Genomic DNA, 17,927 nt, shown 5'->3' with positions numbered 1-17,927 from the left:
GTGTCTACAAAGCACCTTGTATAGCACTGAATTAGAAACCCTTTAAATGGAATATATAGCCATGTTAACATTTTATAACAATGAGTGTTGTAACAGACTGAAAACAGAAAGCTACAGTGCATACAGAAAGTATTCAGACCCCTTCAATTTTTTCATGTTATGTTACAGCCTTATGCTAAAATTAAGAAAAAATTCTTGGCAATCTTCACTCAATACCCTCATAATGACAAAGCGATATAAAGAATTTTAGAAATTTTACTGAGATGCCTCCCTTTTCTCTTGATCATCTTGCAGCACCTTGATTGGGAAATGTGTTAAATCCAGACGATTGGAGATTATTTTGAAAGGCACACACACTTGTCTATATAAAGGTCTCACAGCTGATAATACATATTAGAGCAAAAACCAAGCCAAGAGGTGGAAGGAGTTGTCTTTTGAGATTAGAAAAATTTGACAGTGTCCAAATCTTTCTGTGGACTGTTCACAAAACTGTAGGACATTCTTGGAGAGTGCACTACAGAAAACATAATACCAACCAGTATAGAATATTCTTTCCACAGGAACTGAAATGCTGTAGATAATGCAATTGTCAACTCAAGTTGAAAAAAGTTTTCACATGTGATGTATTATTCTAAAACTGGGATTTTTACTCCTTTGTTATATTTTCACTGTCTGGCATTGGGCAGTGTGTATCAAAACAGTTTGTTTCTTGTTACCTCAAGCATGCTCACTAACTGTACGTTAGTCTAAGAGTAAACATGCAAATAGGTCAAACTTCCTGACCATCACAATGACTACTTGTAAGTGCTTATCAGGTTACAAAGTCTGAGAAAATAAAACACACTCACTCACACACCTACACACCTCTATTGGGAAAACACATTCTTTTTTTACTTCACTTTCCAAATAAGCTTGTAATGACCACTTTTCTGCCATAACTTTTGCATCTTACTGAAACTTCATTGTGAAACACACCGTTTAATTTTTAAGACCTTCAATGACTGTAAAAAAAAAAACAAAAAACATTTAAATACTTAACCAGTATTTCCCATACATTGATTTATTTGTTGCGCGTGGACTGTCAAAAAAATCCATAAAGTTTTTACCGTCCCTGTCTGTTTCTTTACTGGTTCTCTCTGTGTGGCTGTCATTCGCTCAACCACAACATGTAACCAATCACTGACCTAACCTGCCCCCAATGTCAAACGCCTATCTTTCTCGGTTGTGACGCTATTGTCCACAAACAGACACATTAACATCTGCCAAAGTAGGTGGCTTCAACACCACCTTTTGCCATGATGACATACACACACACACACACACACACACACACACACACACACAGAAATTCACAAGGTGAAAACAAGATCAGCCACACACTGTCGTGGTTGGTAACAAGTCCCTAATGCATTCATGGCCAGCCACATAATCGTCATTACAATTCAGACATATTTCAAAGAATTTAAAAAATCTCATGATTTTTTTTTCCTGTACCTTTTGACACCTTTCCTCTATGTAACATGTAAAAAGTATAAAATAAAATACCTAACACAATTCAATCTTTTGCTGTTAATAATTTTTTTTTAAAGTGCAAAAGCCTTTAACAAAAGCATTACTCCAAATCCCACGCTGACTATATTGGCCTAATCTCTACTCCTCTGTTTCTAAACAACTTTGAGATATTAACGATTTCTCAATGTACCCTTTTAGCCAAACAAACTGGAAGTCAGAAACAAGTGCTAAGTTTCATAAATGGGTCAGAGAGCTGGCAAATGTGCTTTACCTCCAGAACCTTCAATATACACTTGTGACCAAGGAAAATATTTTTCATAAAGCTTGGCAAACCACTCTTGACAGATGGGAGGCAACCTGCGAGACATCCACCCCATGCACCTGAGATAGTGTCGGCTGCTCTATGGCCTTGACACAAGGAGCCCAGACGATGAAACTGATGTGTGTGTATTTCTATGCTGTTGGTGGTTTTTCAAATATTATATTGTAATGTTTCACAGTTAGGAGATTGTTGTGTTTTAGTCCACCAGGGAAGAAATGTTCAGTTATATATATTTTTAGAGTGTACATGGACTTAAGTGTATTTCCCTCATTTCCATTTTGAAGCATTCCATAACAGTGGTAGCAGTTCCTGTTTCATTTTCCCTTTTATGTGTATGTATGTATTTTTGCATAAATAAAAACAATTAATATTCAATTAATTAAATTCAATTAGTCAAATATTATATACACACACATACATAGATTAAAAAAAACTTATCAAGCACTAAACTACCTCAAACCAGCAAATATATACTATAGTATTATAATTAATTATATTATTGAAAATTAAATATCTTTGGGCTTTAGTCAGTGGGACAAAACAAGAAATTTGAAGAATTTATCTTGAGCTCTCAGGAACAGCCTTTATTCCTACCCTAACGAAATACAGTTTTATGGATGGTAGCATACAATGTGGATGTCTGCTCAGCAAAGGTCATGTCCTCTTGTGGTTGATCTGTGTTACAAATCAACAGGAAGAGAGCATGAGCCTCCTAAGAGTGGCTCCTACATACCTTATATTATGTGCCTCTGCGCACACTGTGTACATTAAAAAACATCTGCAACTAGCTGGAAAAGTGGCGGTCATATGAGAACCCTAAAGCATTGTGTGAAACATACTTTTTTATCATCTTAAGCTCGAAAGCCAACAATAGTGGAGCCAACTGTCTGGCGTCATCTGACTGCTTAGACTAACAGCATCATCATAATTGATAATGCAGTATATTAGGGCTTTATTGAGACTAGATGGTGTGATTTGCTGGACAGTACACATAAGGAAATGGGTGCGTTGTGACACTTCCTAGCCACAGAGAACAGTCAACATTAATGATGTGCCAAAAGAAATACATGCCAATATACCCACCTTTGGACTGTAATTCAGACCATGTCATTTAGGCTCTATACGAAGATAATGCAGCAACCTCACATGCACTGATGATACTGGTATATTTAGACGCATAATATTTTTAAGCAAAAAGCTAAAACACTGTGTGCCACCTGATGAATTAGAGATTCTTATTCAATATTGGCATCAACACATAGGTGTGTATTGTTTTCATCAGTGGCATTCATTTTTAATACCTTCCTCTTAAACATTCTTAGGAAGTTTGATGTGTCTGGCACTTTGCTGCAAAAGTATAACTGTGGGTAAACTCAGTGAGTCATGTACATATATCTACACTAAACTACTAAACAGAGCAAAGACAGGATTTATAAAGGTTTGCTTAAGACATCAGACTTCATTCTCCACCAAGATGGTTGTCAATCGCAACATGTTGTGCCAATCAATGTTTGCAGAACCAACAACAGGCCATGTTGGACTAGCAGCATCCTCTGGACTCTGGACTACACCTGCTGTTCACTTCTTTAAATAACAGCGTATGTGTTTTTTTTCAGCCATTCCATTCTGGGATTTAAAGGAATCTGTGTATCTCATAAATTTATATCTAAACACACATTCATCACAAGTGTAAGAAGGAATAGTCTTTGGTTCTCTGTGGAGGAGGAGGCTGTGTACAGTCGTAGGTGGTGGTGGGAGGATCTGGCTACCTTTCTGCATATTAGGGTATAATTAGTACATGTGACTAAATTAAAATTCCTAGAAAAACGTGATTTTTTTTCTGGGTGTTTAAAGTCAACGTTCAATTATGTCAACTCTAAGGAAAATTAAGAAATGCTGGTATGTCTGGCATGTCTTTGCATCCAATAACCCCAATTACTTCTAACCATGAAAAAGAACTGCAAATTATTTTGAAGTTTATATTGAAGATTCTAATTACCCATACCACAGCAATCAAATCTTAACAAAAAGCACAGTATGCCCCAAAGTGTTAAATAAGAAGCATCTTCATCTGGTCATGTCCTGGAGCAGCCTTCAATAGGTGAGAAAGAGAAATCTAGCCAACTAAGCATTGCACTTCATGATCTCTAGTTCAACACTTACTGCAGAAACCTGTGTCCACCATTACGTACACAAGCCAAGCAGTGTCTGACCCATGTTAAACCCTTGTTAGAGGCAGGATAATGAAGCCTGGCCAGTTGATATTTGCAAACCAAAAAGCTGATTTATCCCAGGTCACTGGTTTGTTCTGATACAGGATACCTCAGCTTTTATTAAATACTGAACATGAAAATGTTTTAATCTACAGTTGATACAAGATTGGGTTTAGTTTATAATGCCCAACCCCTAGTCTCTATGGCCCCAGCAACATCTCATTTATGCCATGACAAATAACAAAAAAGCAGCAGGGCAACAGCATAAGAATCTAAACCTTAGCCTGGGATTACAAGAAGCAGCGTGCCCTCCTTCACACCAACCAGCACAAATCAGGATAGGGAAGTACACCGTGACCTGCTGGGGAACACCAAGGCTGCAAATGCTCAACCTTGGCCAATAGCCTAGTAACTTTTGGTCCTATATTCACCTCCCGGTTCCACCAGTGGCATTGCACATCTTATCTTCAAGTGGCAGAGAAAGAGCTTTTATCACAGAAATCCTGCCCAAAAAGCCCCAGTAAGGTTAGTATGTGCAAAGATGGCTGGCAAAACAAACTTTAGGTTTCTAATTAAAATTCCATAACAATTAGCTGATGCTGAATTTCCATCCTAGCGTTCACCACAGCCTGGAATTCAGCTTTTGATTATGACTACCTCAAAAGAACAGTCAAACTGTGGCCCAGTAATTTTAGAAACATTTGTGACAGCTAGTCCTTGACAGTGTGACAGCAGACAATCACTCTATGTTAAAGCTGAAGTATAATGAAAAACACCAAACAATAAAAATCTCACATTATGTAATAAATCTGGCTTTTTATGAAAGAAAAACTCATTAGACATTTTATTTCTATGCAAGAAGAGAGAAAAATTATATATTTCATTTTGGCTAAATTTTGTAAATAAAAATAAATAAGAAATAAATGTTTCAAATAGTTACTTCTTGAGTATGGAGCAACAGGCAACTATGCTTGTAACAGCTGCTCTAGCCCAACTGGCAGTGCCTCTGAGTCAGTCCGTTCTCATCTCATACACACAAATTCTTCCGCTGATGTACAATAATTGTTGGGTGCACAAATGACATAGACACTGAAGTTAGTGTGGATGTATATCATCTATCATATGTTTTAACTAATTATACCCAGAATTAACATAAATGCAATACAATCCAATATTTGCACAACATGCAATATTTTTTACCTTGCTGAAGCACACCTATACCCATCTCCTAAGACAAAAACTACATCAGTCTGAAAAAACTGAGCATGAACAAGCTGAATGGTGCATGATGTAAGGAGTTAACACTTTGGGATTTCATGTAGTGTAACTGACAAAATATTCCAGCTCTGTTCTCCATAAACTTATCTTTTCCACAAAAAAAGTGAAATGTTGCTGAGTTTTTTCTCTTAAAATTCAAATATTAGGATGAGGAACAATACTTATACCATATGAAAAGGCTTTGTGACAATGTATCCTATATCCTATACTATGCACTGGCAACTGGCCAGTTAGGAAAAATAATATTTCAGCAACCCTAATACTGTAATAACACATGTAGCGCATCTTAAATATGAAACACTAATCAAGTCCCTATTCCTACAGGACAAGTTCAGGTGTATGCAAAGACATATTTAGACTGCACTTGTCCGGTGTCAAAAACAGCTGAAAAATATGCATTGCAGTCTTCACATGACATTATTTTCATAATGGCAAGTGAGACAAACACTCTGCTGTTTCAATTTTACAACATAAAATCGCCATAATCTAGTTAGCAAATGTTGCATTGTATTTGTAGCAAGCCAAATGGGGGTTGAAAGTTGCCTGGGTTAAGTTGCTGGGAAATTAAAAATATGATCACTGATGAAACCAAACACAGAGCTGATCTTAAGGCAGCATTTACTCCAATTAAGAGAGGTTACTTCAAAACCTATGCAGCGTTTCTGTAACTGTAGGAATAGCTCTTACCTAATATTAGTGCTGGCAAGCCAGCCACTTCATAGAGACAACAACAAATAGTTTGGCGGGATACAGTGGGTGGACACCTGTCTTGTCTTTTGGTCCAGTCGTGGGATCTCACTATAGAGACTAAAGCTTCGTCTACAGTACAGTGTAGTAGAAAGCTGGTTTTATAGCTGAGGATAGCTGTAAAAGATCATCGGCTGCTTTCATCCTGACATAACGTTATTTAGCTCGACAGTATCGTTGGAAGCAACGTGAAGAAAACACGGTTAAAAACTTAGAAATTTCTCTGCCCCAATTAGTAGATATCAAGTGAACATACACTAATAAACATAAATGTTGGGAATGACTTGTTTCGTCTAACTGCAGGTAGTTATAGCTGTTGTTTGTCTGGTAAACTTGTCATGACTGTAGCAAGTCAGAGCGATGACGGCAGCGTTACAAAGCCCTGAAAAATGTCCCCACAGTGTAGGTTAACTTGCCGTTTGCATTTGCACAGGGTAAACAGTGTTGCCACACTAGCCAGGGTATGCGTAGCTAACAGTTAGCTTGCTAGCCAAAACACGGCCTTTCTTGGCACCAAACTGGCGAGCTCACAACAAGAATAGCTGGCTGGTTTGTTAATGTTAGCAAGCTAGCTAGCTAGGTTCGCCGAAACAAAACGGGTTCGGGCCTGTAATTTTGCCACGGTGTTTAGGCGCATATAATGGATATGGCATCGTGTTGTTATCCATGCATGGACTCAAAGCATTCTTCATTATCCCAATGATTTATGAAGGGGATTCATGTCAGTGGCTTTGCGACGAAAAAGACAACTAAAAGGGCTGAAAATGGGAAGTCAACACTTACCTAGCTTTACTTTCTACGCCATCTTGGATCCACTTGTCAGACCATCGCAAAGCATAGTGGGATGTACTGATCTGAAGGTTGAGAGGACTGGTGTGTGTGTGCGTGTGTGTGTGTGTGTGTGTGTGTGTGTGTGTGTGTGTGTGTGTGTGTGCGCGTGTATGTGCGCGCGTGCACGAGTGTGTGCGTGTGAGTATGTTGTGTACTTGCTTGTGTGTGTGTGTACGTGTATGTGTGTGTGCGCGCGGGGGGGGGGCGTTAATACTTGGTTTTAAGGTTCATGTTCAGGCTAGGATTAGATTTATGTGAGGGTGAAGGTAAAGGGGATTTTGTCTTAAAATGCTGTGGGTTCTATTCCTTTCAAACAAACCCTACAAATCACTATTGTAAAAATGTTACATTTTGGAACTGCTCACATGTTCTACAACTGGGACAATAGCAGTTACTTAATTTGTATTTAGTATAAGAAAGTATAAAAGGCATTAAAAAAACATAATTGTGACATTGTGCACCGAACACACCTTTGTGCCATAGTTACTTTGGCTTACTGGCATGAGAACTTAAAAAAAAAAAAAAGAACCTTGTGGAACAACCAAATGGAATGATACCATTGACTCTTTTGTTGACGCTTTTTCATTCATCAAACCCTTATCAATCTTATTAAACTTATGTGGGATGCCATCAATAGTATGGGTTTGTCTATTTGCACAGCTGGAGAGTTTCTGGGAGAGACAGTGAAGTGCTGAGACTGACATCATTCAAAAAGAGGAGTATACCTCATTCATGGCAGACATTTTCATGTCATGACAAGAAAATCAAAGATGTATTAAGTAACATTAATGACAGCTGGAATTTGTAAGCAGGTGCAAGTTTAAATGCAAGTCTGTTATAGTTGAGCGTACAGTGTGGTTGACATCTCCCACCTTAGCTTTTCCTCATTACGATCCATGGTATTTTTCACAGCAGACATCTATACTATTTCATAGCACAACTGTGCCACCTAAATGTGATACAGGCATTGATAAAGTATTAATTACACCTGTGTTTGAACAGTCAAAATGTCTCCTACGAAGCGAGCAAATTATCAAAAGCAGCTTTAATCAAATTTTTAGCTGGAAGTCACTGAGCATCAAAAACATTTTTAAAGGATTTTTTTTACAGTATTTTTGCTTTTATTTTATAAATCACAATAGAGAATTACAGAAAATACAGACAGAGGAGGTTCCCAGCCAGGCTCAGTCTTAGACCACTATACCACCCATGAAGTGCAAAAAAAGTCAGAGAAAGAAAATTAAAAAGTAAGGAAAGCTCAGATGTTATTATTATTCAGCAATTACAACAGTGAGCAGAATAGATCATACAGTAATTGCTCTGTCCAAAGGTGAGCGATAACCAGTGAGCATTGTTAAAATCTGAAAAGACACCAAAGAGGGAACACTATAATCAAAAATCATGTTATACATTTTAATCATCATTGTCCAGCCATACTTGGAAAAAAAAAGGTGACAATGCTGTACTTGAGCCTCTTTACCTTAAAATTGCATTTAAACAAGGTTTTATATTTTATATTTCAACAAGACTTTTCATAAGAAAACATCGTCATTTCACCAAAGCGATGGTGTGAAACTAGTGATGTACTTTCCTACCTGATCCCAATCAATGCATCACCTCCTCTTCCATCCTGATCTTTCAGATCAGCTTCAGTGCTCCTTGATACAAATCACACATCCCTATTAGAGTGATTAACACCATTGTTCCTAAAGATATATCCTCATCTGATGGTTTGGTAATGGTGGTGTAGAGAGCTGCTTCTCTAAGAAAAGTCAATTGCAGTGGATACACCCAATTAATTGGCTTTTAACTGAATTATCTGTAAACTTTTATACCAAAATCACCACACTATGTACAACTTAAAATTGTATAATAGTGCACTCACTATGTCACTGTAAAGCATGCAGTACAGTTTAATAGTGTTGCATCTTCATCCTTTAATCAACAACTTTAACAGCTGGAGCACTTTTGAAGGCAATGGAGGAAATTTGAAGAATTCAATGAAGAAATATTAGGGACGGACAGATCATGTCTTCTCTTCTCACCAATAATTTTGTTTGTCTTTTGTCCTGTCATCAAAATAGAAGTGAAACACTGCATTAACTTGATCAAAGAAATATCACGAGACGAGTCTCTTTTCCATATCCCAAAAAAATAAAACAGTACCATAACCGGATGGATGTGTAAGATAAGTCATGATCAGTGATAGCAGACAAGAAGAGATCATTTATTTCTCTAAACTGAATTTTGTTCATTAATATTGATGAAATTGTATTGAATTAAACATCTTGCATGGACTTGACAATTTCCTGCCTCTTAATTTGATTTTGCTTAAAACTAATAAAAGTTAAACTTTTATACAGGCAATACTGAATGATGCGTCATTCATGTTTATAAGAAGCTTAACACTTTTCATATTGTAACGTATGCCAGTTAGGTTAAATATAAAATCTACATACAATAGTTAACCAAATGTGAGGAGTTTATTGTTTACATTGCTAAGTATACATTTAAGAGATTTCAGCCAAGTTTTCACACAGCAAAGAGAAACATATTTGAAGACCCAGTCTTTGCTAACACTGACAGAAGGATGCAAATGAAGGGAGGTGCTCATGTGTTTATTGTCAATGCTTTACCGGCCAGTAAAAAATGAACAAACTTGGGGTGCTGTGTATGTGCTGCAGATTTTTCTCCAAGTATGACATTGGAATAATGCTGCAGTCACAGTCCACCAATATATTGTATATTCAATAAAACATTCCCACAGAAGGAAAAACAACAAATATGGACCAAAACAAAAAATATCACACTCTATTCCCGTTTCACTGCAGGTTGTGGATCATCTCCTCCTTGGCAATGAGATGTGTGGTCTTGTTGACGAGGGACATGAGAGAGTTGAGTTTGTGCGACCAGTCGTTGAGCAGGTCATTGGGGTCTTTGGGCCTCTGAAAGTTAATGATGCCAGCCAGGCGGTCGACCTTGGCATAGATGGTCTTGTTTACGACTAGGCTGGAGAGGAACTCTTCGGATTCCTGACACAGAATTTGAACAGACAGACATCATGTTAGTATCTTTCAAAACTTTCTTTAGTGAGTTCAATTCCTGAAACTTACTGTCTTTAATTCCTTGGCTGAATTAAGATATTTTTCAAATAAAAAAAACAAAAAAAAAACAAAAACAAAAAACCACCCACAGATACTTGCACACTGTTTGTATTAACCAGTGATACAAGTTATTATATATATATATATATATATATATATATATATATATATATATATATTTTTTTTTGGAATTCAATTTTAGTTGTACCTCCTGTAGTTATCCTCAACTACTACAAATGATTTAAATTAATGATTTCCTACAATTGCAATTTAAGCATATAGAGAGTGCAATAGCCAACCACATAATTCAGAATTTATATATTCTGAATTATATAATAATATAATTCATATAATTCTGAATATTGTCATAATCCATTTTAGTCTAGTCACGACCTACCTAAAACATGTAATTTGTCAATGACCCATAATTACCAAATCAGTACATTTAATCAATTTATTTATATCTTGAAATCAAAATGCCAACATTGCTGGAAAAAAAAAAAAAGAAAGAAAAAAGAAAAAACACTTCACTAAGCGTATGACCCAACAGCAAATGTGTTTTTTCTTTATTATGAGCATGAGCTTCAGCTTCTATGAGCTACATAGTTAAACTGTTGCTTACGTCAATGGAGAGGTCAAGGAGTCCAGCCATCCTCTTCATTGTGATTCTGGTGTAATATTTGGCCATTATTCTGATGTTCTGGGGGAAAGGGGAGAATTTCATTACTATACATATCTGCAGAAGAATATTTACATAAATGAAGGTCACATCAACACAAATGTAAAAATATTCATAAGTGAAATTCTACCATTCATTAGCAGTCTAGTTTGAGTGCAGTTTAATACTGCACATAGTAGTCTACCAGTTTAGCGGGTTGGATAGCTAAATAGAAAGTTGAGAGGTTCATAGAAAACATATTTGTTTCATTAATTTGACAACTGCATGTTTCAACTCCAAGTGAGAAGACCGGACTCTTGACTGTGTGACTTACATGCTCCACCACTCTGTTCTTCAGGTCCTTCCACCTTTTCTCCCCCTCTTCTGAATCAGAGAAGACATCTGTGGAGGGGCTGTCGGATGAGCCCTTTCTCAACTCCTCACCATAATCCTCTACCAGGGAGGCCCAGCGCATCAGCTCCATAGTGGTGAACTGCTTCAGAAGGTCCCTGGGAATATAGGAAAAATATATTGAAAATTCCCTAGCGTTCACAAGTTGCTACGGATGGTATATATGTGATACTGCCATTTGTGACAGCTACTATGGTCACTTCCCCTTGAGTTGCAAACAAACACACAGATAATTTGCTGGCCACACATTAAAATCTTCAGACCACTGACTGGCTAATATGTCAGTATGTACAATTAAGCGTCATTTCAGATGGCCTTTACTTTTGCAAGATATGTTTGTATTAGTAGAGCCAATGCATATTCTCAAATAAAGAAATAAGGCTCAAATCAGTGTTTCTGATGTATTTACTCAATTTAAGGTGGAACCAACAGGCCAAGAAAAAAGTATGTCTTACTTGTATTTGGTGATTTCTTCCAGTTTCTTGTCTGCACTGATTCTGTGCACAAGGTCTGACTGCTCATTATCGTAAGGGGAAAGAATCACGTACAGCACCACACTCTTCAGAGCCTAAAACACAGAAGTATATATATATATTTTTTTTTTTTCTACTACAACATTCCACCAGCAACAAGCAAAAAAAAGTTTTATAACAGATATAAGGTTGTTTTTATTGTTATAAGTAAGCTACAATTCCAAATTTACTTTAAGTGTATTCTGCAAATGTGGAAAGCCCACATACCTGTTGCCACTTGCTGCTGTCCTCCAAGATGCAGGGGGTGTCGTAAATGGCCCGGTAGTGTTTGCAGATAGACAGGTAGGAGCCCTCATGCTGGTCCACCTGAATCATGAGGTTGTAGTACTTCAGCTTCAACTCCTAAAATGTCCCAAAAGACAAAAAGGAAGTGTTCGCGTTCAGTTACACCAATGTATTCAGCTCAGATCCACCAAGGACAAAAACTGCTTCCAAAACCCGGCTGTTAAAGTGAACAAGCAGACAAGTCAATGCAAGGGAACACTGCAGTATTTAACGCTCAACTCCTGGCCTCTTTCTTACCTCAGTGCCCTCCTCTTGGAAGAATTTGGTGTTTATCTTCTTGCTGATGATCTGGGTACGAATGTAATCCTTGACAGCAATGCAAAGCCTCATCTGTTCCAAGATAAACTCCACCTTCTCCTTTTTCTCCATGGAGCCATATGTCTCCACCTAAGCCAGGGAAAACAAAATATTCTGAGCACTTAGTATACAACAGGCCTTGAAACTTACTATTTTTGTTTAGTTCAGTGACAAAAATTATCAACATAACTAAATCTATTTCCCCCCAAGAATGCAATTCTTTTACACCTCTTCAAATACAGATGTGTCCCATTTTGTCTCCACAACTACTTTACAGCGTTTTCTTCATCTTAAAAAGGAAGTAACTCTCTTACCTGCAGTTCCTGAAGAATGGAAGCAGCCTCTTTGACCTCTCCGCTCTTCTCCTTGATGACGGCCAAGGTCTTTGTCAGCCTGGCGCGCTCAATCTCCACATAGATCTGTGAGGACATGCTCAGTGTGTTAGTGAAGAGGAGGGGGCTTATGAGTCGGTTAGAATTTTCACCTTTTCTTCACCACAACCTTCCTTTATTATACCCAACCACATTTGCAACCACTCCTCAGAAGAAGATTTTTTGAGTAACCTGCTACTTTCAAGCTCCCCCCATCTGTCACAGAGTGGTGTGCAGCACTTAATATCTGCACAAATCTCATTTTGTCTCTAGTTTATAGCACCATTTTAACACACACACACATTCCACAGACCTTGCCAGCAGTCACAGTGCGAAGTGTGTCGATGAGTCTCAGCTTGATGGTCAGATCAGTCATAGAATCCACATACTTGTAACATTCTTGCACCATTTTGGCAACAGCCTGATAAGACAGAGAGCACAACACAAATTAGATGTATTTCTCAGTAATGAGAGTCTGACAAAACAATAACAGCAGTAAATCGTGCTTGTCTGAAGTCCTCTAAATTTTGTTTGTCATCTTATCGGAAATTTCTAGTCATAGGTCCTTTTCAAAGTTTTCAAAAGTTTATTTACCATTCATGGGAGATTATTCACAAGTGGCAAGAAAAAAATCCAAATATATGACTAAAAATAGTAGGTATGGGTGCATTATATCTTATCTAAAAATATCACTGTTCATTATTGGAATAATAAAAGCATTTATTTTCAGAAAGTGGGGCGGAGAACATATTTGGACACTCATGAGGGAAAAAGAAGTAACTGACCTGTTTGAGCTGACTCCTTCTTTTGGTGAGCAACATGATGTTTTCATTCAGGGCATCCCAGTCCTTGGCTTCATAACACATCTGGACCACAGCCACGAGTATTCTGGAGGTGGACACCATGTCTGAAGCCTGAGCAAGGGTTGAGGACAGATAAGTAAACATATAGACTAAGATATACTCAAAAATATCCACATTTTGATGACTTCATTAATTTATCTCCCTTTATTTTCTTCATTTATAAGGGTATTTTGGTTGATTATGTCATTTTTCCAATGACAATTTAATGACTGGAAAGTAGAATTTCAGGTTTTCCAGGTTGAGAAAGAACCCCTTCTGGATAACTGTTGCTGCTTTGGATGTCAGTGTGACCTGTTTATTTTTCTAAGTTTAACATCATTTACACTGCGTTTAGTAAGTTCAATTTTAGACTGGCTCTGGATTGGAGATATTTAATCTTAATATGCGGCTAAGATTTATTTTGCACTGTACTGTATATTGAGGTTGACTCATCAATCTCAGTTTAGCCAAATCATATCATGAAGTGTCACTGTATGTATGATTTGGGGCTCAACTTTCACATCTAAATAAACACACTGACTTACTGTTCTAGTTTGTTTCTCCAATGACAACAAGCTCTCAATGGCCTCCTGTAGCTTGCCCTCCTGCATCAGAAAAATACAAAACTCAGCGTCAGTTACACTCATTACTTACATAAATGACAAATGTTAATAGTTATTGGTATTACACACTATTATATGCTATCATTGTTAGCAAGTTAGCTATGTTGCCAATGACAGGACTGCTAAGACCGCTAGCATGCTATACAACAAAAAACAAACGTGCATGTGGCAATAAAGGCGTAACAGATATGTGTTAAAAATAATAATAATAATAATACATCAATATTTATGAGGTATTTTCACTCAATACATTGTTTATATGAAGTTTCCGCGTGGTGACAAAGAAAGTGTGTGCTAGCCTTCATGCTAACACAGTGATTCTGAAGCACCATGACTCAGCCGGCGCTGGCCTCTTTCACTTTACTTACTTTAGCCATTTTCTCGCATTCCGGGAGACGCTCGTCTACAGTTGAACTGTAGTCGACCTCCATCTTCACAATCCTGCCATCGGACCTTTCAGATCGCTCCTCGGACATGTTTGCGGTGTACGGGGGAAGATATTGTACGGGGATTTTCTTTCCTCACGACCAAATTCAGCCGAGCACTATTTTGCTTGTCAAACCAACGGAACGGGACAGGTGACCAATCAGAGGCGAGAGCCAAAAAGCTGTCCGAGCCGCCTGAAGGACCAAGTCCGGATGTGTTACGCGTGGATTTAAATCTATCCTAATCAAATGTTTATTCTTTAGTATGTTGCGAATCAGTGCTAATTCAAATGAGTGGATAGTACAAATCTGCCTTTAAAATAAAAACCACTGAATGTAATATTAAAGTCGGTAAAAAGTGTATATATATATATACATATACATATATATATATATACATACATATATACATACATATATATTTATTATATTATTATATTTTATTTATTGTATTTCATTACAGACTAAAAATAAACCCTGTTCTACATAATCCGGTACGGTAGGTGGCGCTATGCACCAAAACTTTGTTATTCAATCCGCCAAAGATCGCAAAGAAGAAACATTTCTACATTATATGGGAATATATAATAGCAATAACATAAAGTGATTTGATAATGACAGGTTTAAGATTGTATAATTTGTGGATTTAAATTTTTACGAATGCAATTTAAAGTTATCTCCAAGTCTTTACAACTGAATTTAATTGTAATTGGCACTCCTACCTAGGGAGTTACTCTAATCTGTCTAATCAAGCAGTCATTTTAATTTGGTGGTAGTGCTGGTGGTGATGCTGGTGGTGCCAATTAGGCTTTAGCACAAAGTAGAAATCTAAATGATCTGGAAACAACAACCTCTTTTGAGATACTATTCTCTTTGACATACCTGCAATAATTACTTTCAAGAACATAAAGTGACAAGTGTCAATAAAAGCACACAAAGAATGCAAAGGGCTGCAAACACAAAGGAAAGACTGACAGATTTAAGAGGATTGTGTGCTCTGGTACGGTCAGACTGTCCAGAATTAATTTTTCTGCCTGTAAACTCAAAACAAGGAAAAAAAAGGACAAATTCAGCAACTTGAAGGAAATGTTGTCACTTTGAGACATAACAGTTTTACATTCCATTTTACTTTTTTCGAAGTGTTCATGATGATGGAGGAGGGGGCCATAAATAAAAAATAACAGGTTGACAAAAATAACACAAAGTGTTTAAACACTGGTACTCATCAATCAAATGAGGAGTGCAATGAATGAAGAACTTTGTGAATGGACATGAGCATATGAATGAACAGAGTGCAATATTCTAGTCCACCAGTAGGTGTCGCCCTAATGTCTGCATTGTGCAGTTGAGGCTTCACACAGTTCACTGCTTTGAAATGCTCTGATGCCCCCATAAATAAAGCTAATGTGGGTCAGTGATTTTTTTGCTCGTGGCAGAGAAAGCCCCTAAGCTCTGAGCTAAAATCAGTTTGATCCCAGTGCAGGCTCAGCATAGACCTTGGAGGCCTGATAAACTGAACATGACTCGGATCCACTGAGAGGAAGATCAGATATGGAACAAGAACTCTGATTGCGGAGGCATAAAAATATTCTCAGTGCTTTGAGACTTCAAAAACATCAGGAAGAGCTCAGATGAAGAAGACTAATTGAAGCCTCAAACGGTCATCATCACCATCATATATACAATCATCAATATTATCTTTCTCAATACCATTGATCGCAATGCTCAAACTGATAAAGCCCCAATGTGATATTTTTCAACTCATCTGATGCAGACTATCAGAATATCAAAACCGAATGACTGCCCTGCTATCGTTTCACCTCTTGAAACTCAGTGGTTCTCTGCTAAAAAGTGGGACAGAGGTAGGCCTATTTAGCTGTTTCTGAGCTGACAGATTTGTGTGGTATTATTGACGCAACACAGCAGTTCAGATGACATCAGACGCTAATCTCCATTTTTAATCAACACAGACCTTATTGAAACAGTTAGGTCATCATTAGATCATGGCTAGTTACCTCAGAGATACCACTCACATAAAAGCCTGTCACTGTCCCGTGGTCCTTAGGCTTCAGGGTTTAAGGTGAAGAGAAAGACGGATTGTCACAAATGAAATACCAGCCTTGTATTATAAAAAATCTTTTGCTTGTGTTATGCATGAGATAGATATGAATGAAAACTTTGTTTGATTTCAAAGCCAGCTATCTGTCTGGAGATATCTTTCTTTTTTGGTGCAGGGCCTTTATTGAATTGCTGCTTGTGAGGAGGCATACAGCATCTGGGAGAGAGAAGTGAGTGGGATGTGTGTAACATCCAACAGGAATCTGAGGCAGGATTCAAACCATGCATGTTGTGGTAATGCGGCTATGACCATTCATCTGCCAGGGTGCCCCATGTTTTGAGATATGTTAAGACGTGTCTTAAGACATCTCACCTCAAGACATGAAGATAATGTTATATCCTTGTAGACACATCCAGGACAATTTCTGTTAATATCACATTTATGATGACTTCATTGTTTGTTACTTAATAAGAAACATACTCTTATGTATAATGTAGATTATGCATTTAATCACATTTGTGTCTTGGCCACAGCCTTGTGGCTCATAATTACCAGTAACAAGGTTACAGACCGACACAAACTAGTGAGATCTGCAAAGATACTGTATTGTATTGCAAATTCATTGAAATGTTTTTTGAATTATTTCTTCATAAAAAAGGCAGTACTGTATCCCATACATTCAGTGGATGAGGTCCTTGCCTCTACAGACTTGCTCACACATGATCAGCTGGAGAGTTTAAATTCAAATTCTGCTTCAGAGGGTTTGGCACTCCGGCATGAACATAATTCTGGGTGGAAACGCTGAATGCTTGCTGACAGTGGAAAATACTGTGTGTCAGCATCTTCATCGCATACTGTAAATATGAGTGTGAATTTTGCTGAGTAGGCCCAGTTAAATCAAAGGTGTCAATGAAGCCAGGAGGTCAACTCCTAGCTTGATAAAAAGTGACTGTTTATTAGTGTGTTTACATTGAAGCAGGACTCAAAAGGAGTTAAGTGTGACTAATTTTATTCATTCTTACTTGTCACTCGGCTGTGACAAGTAAGCACTGATTCGCAACATACTAAAGAATAAACATTTGAAGTATAAGGCCTGGCAGGCAAGTATGTTTTCATGCTTGGACAGCGATATCATTGTCACTAACTTAAGTCCTTGTTTAAAAGGGGAAATCCCACCATGTAGACAATACCAAACTAATGAAAAGTGCTTTCAAACCAGGACCTAATAACAGCAAGTGGGGGAAGGCTGGGAGTTTTAAATGACACAATAACTAGAAGACTTAAATGTATAGCCACATAAAAACATGAACTTTCAATTTTCTGACAGGATCTCTGAAATATAAAGAGTCTGAACATCAACGAAAAGCCATCATATTTAATATTTGCTTGCAAATCATCTGCATTGCATTGGTTTTA

At 37.5% G+C, this 17,927-nt stretch overlaps 2 protein-coding genes across 2 annotated transcripts in view; both read right to left on the bottom strand.

Moving 5' to 3' along the window:
- Positions 1–6,897, bottom strand: part of helz (helicase with zinc finger) — a 59,321-nt gene extending 52,424 nt beyond the window's left edge. Inside the window, exon 1 of the mRNA XM_056373104.1 lies at positions 6,856–6,897. The gene's annotated coding sequence lies outside the window, so the exon portion shown is untranslated. The remainder of the gene's footprint in view (positions 1–6,855) is intronic.
- A 2,470-nt stretch (positions 6,898–9,367) lies between these two features.
- On the bottom strand, positions 9,368–14,600 carry psmd12 (proteasome 26S subunit, non-ATPase 12). The gene is made up of 11 exons (XM_056372594.1): positions 14,396–14,600; positions 13,950–14,009; positions 13,348–13,476; positions 12,876–12,983; positions 12,506–12,610; positions 12,132–12,281; positions 11,817–11,951; positions 11,532–11,644; positions 11,000–11,174; positions 10,630–10,707; positions 9,368–9,935 (listed from the first exon to the last, which is right to left on the bottom strand). The coding sequence occupies exons 1-11, from the start codon at positions 14,501–14,503 to the stop codon at positions 9,726–9,728; spliced, it is 1,371 nt and encodes a 456-aa protein (XP_056228569.1). The 5' UTR covers positions 14,504–14,600; the 3' UTR covers positions 9,368–9,725.
- Positions 14,601–17,927: the final 3,327 nt, after the last annotated feature.

The sequence above is a fragment of the Seriola aureovittata genome, chromosome 3, assembly GCF_021018895.1.
Source record: "Seriola aureovittata isolate HTS-2021-v1 ecotype China chromosome 3, ASM2101889v1, whole genome shotgun sequence".
Taxonomy (NCBI): Eukaryota; Metazoa; Chordata; class Actinopteri; order Carangiformes; family Carangidae; genus Seriola; species Seriola aureovittata.
The sequence above is the reverse complement of the archived record's forward strand: the minus strand, read 5'-3'. Positions and strand labels throughout refer to the sequence as shown.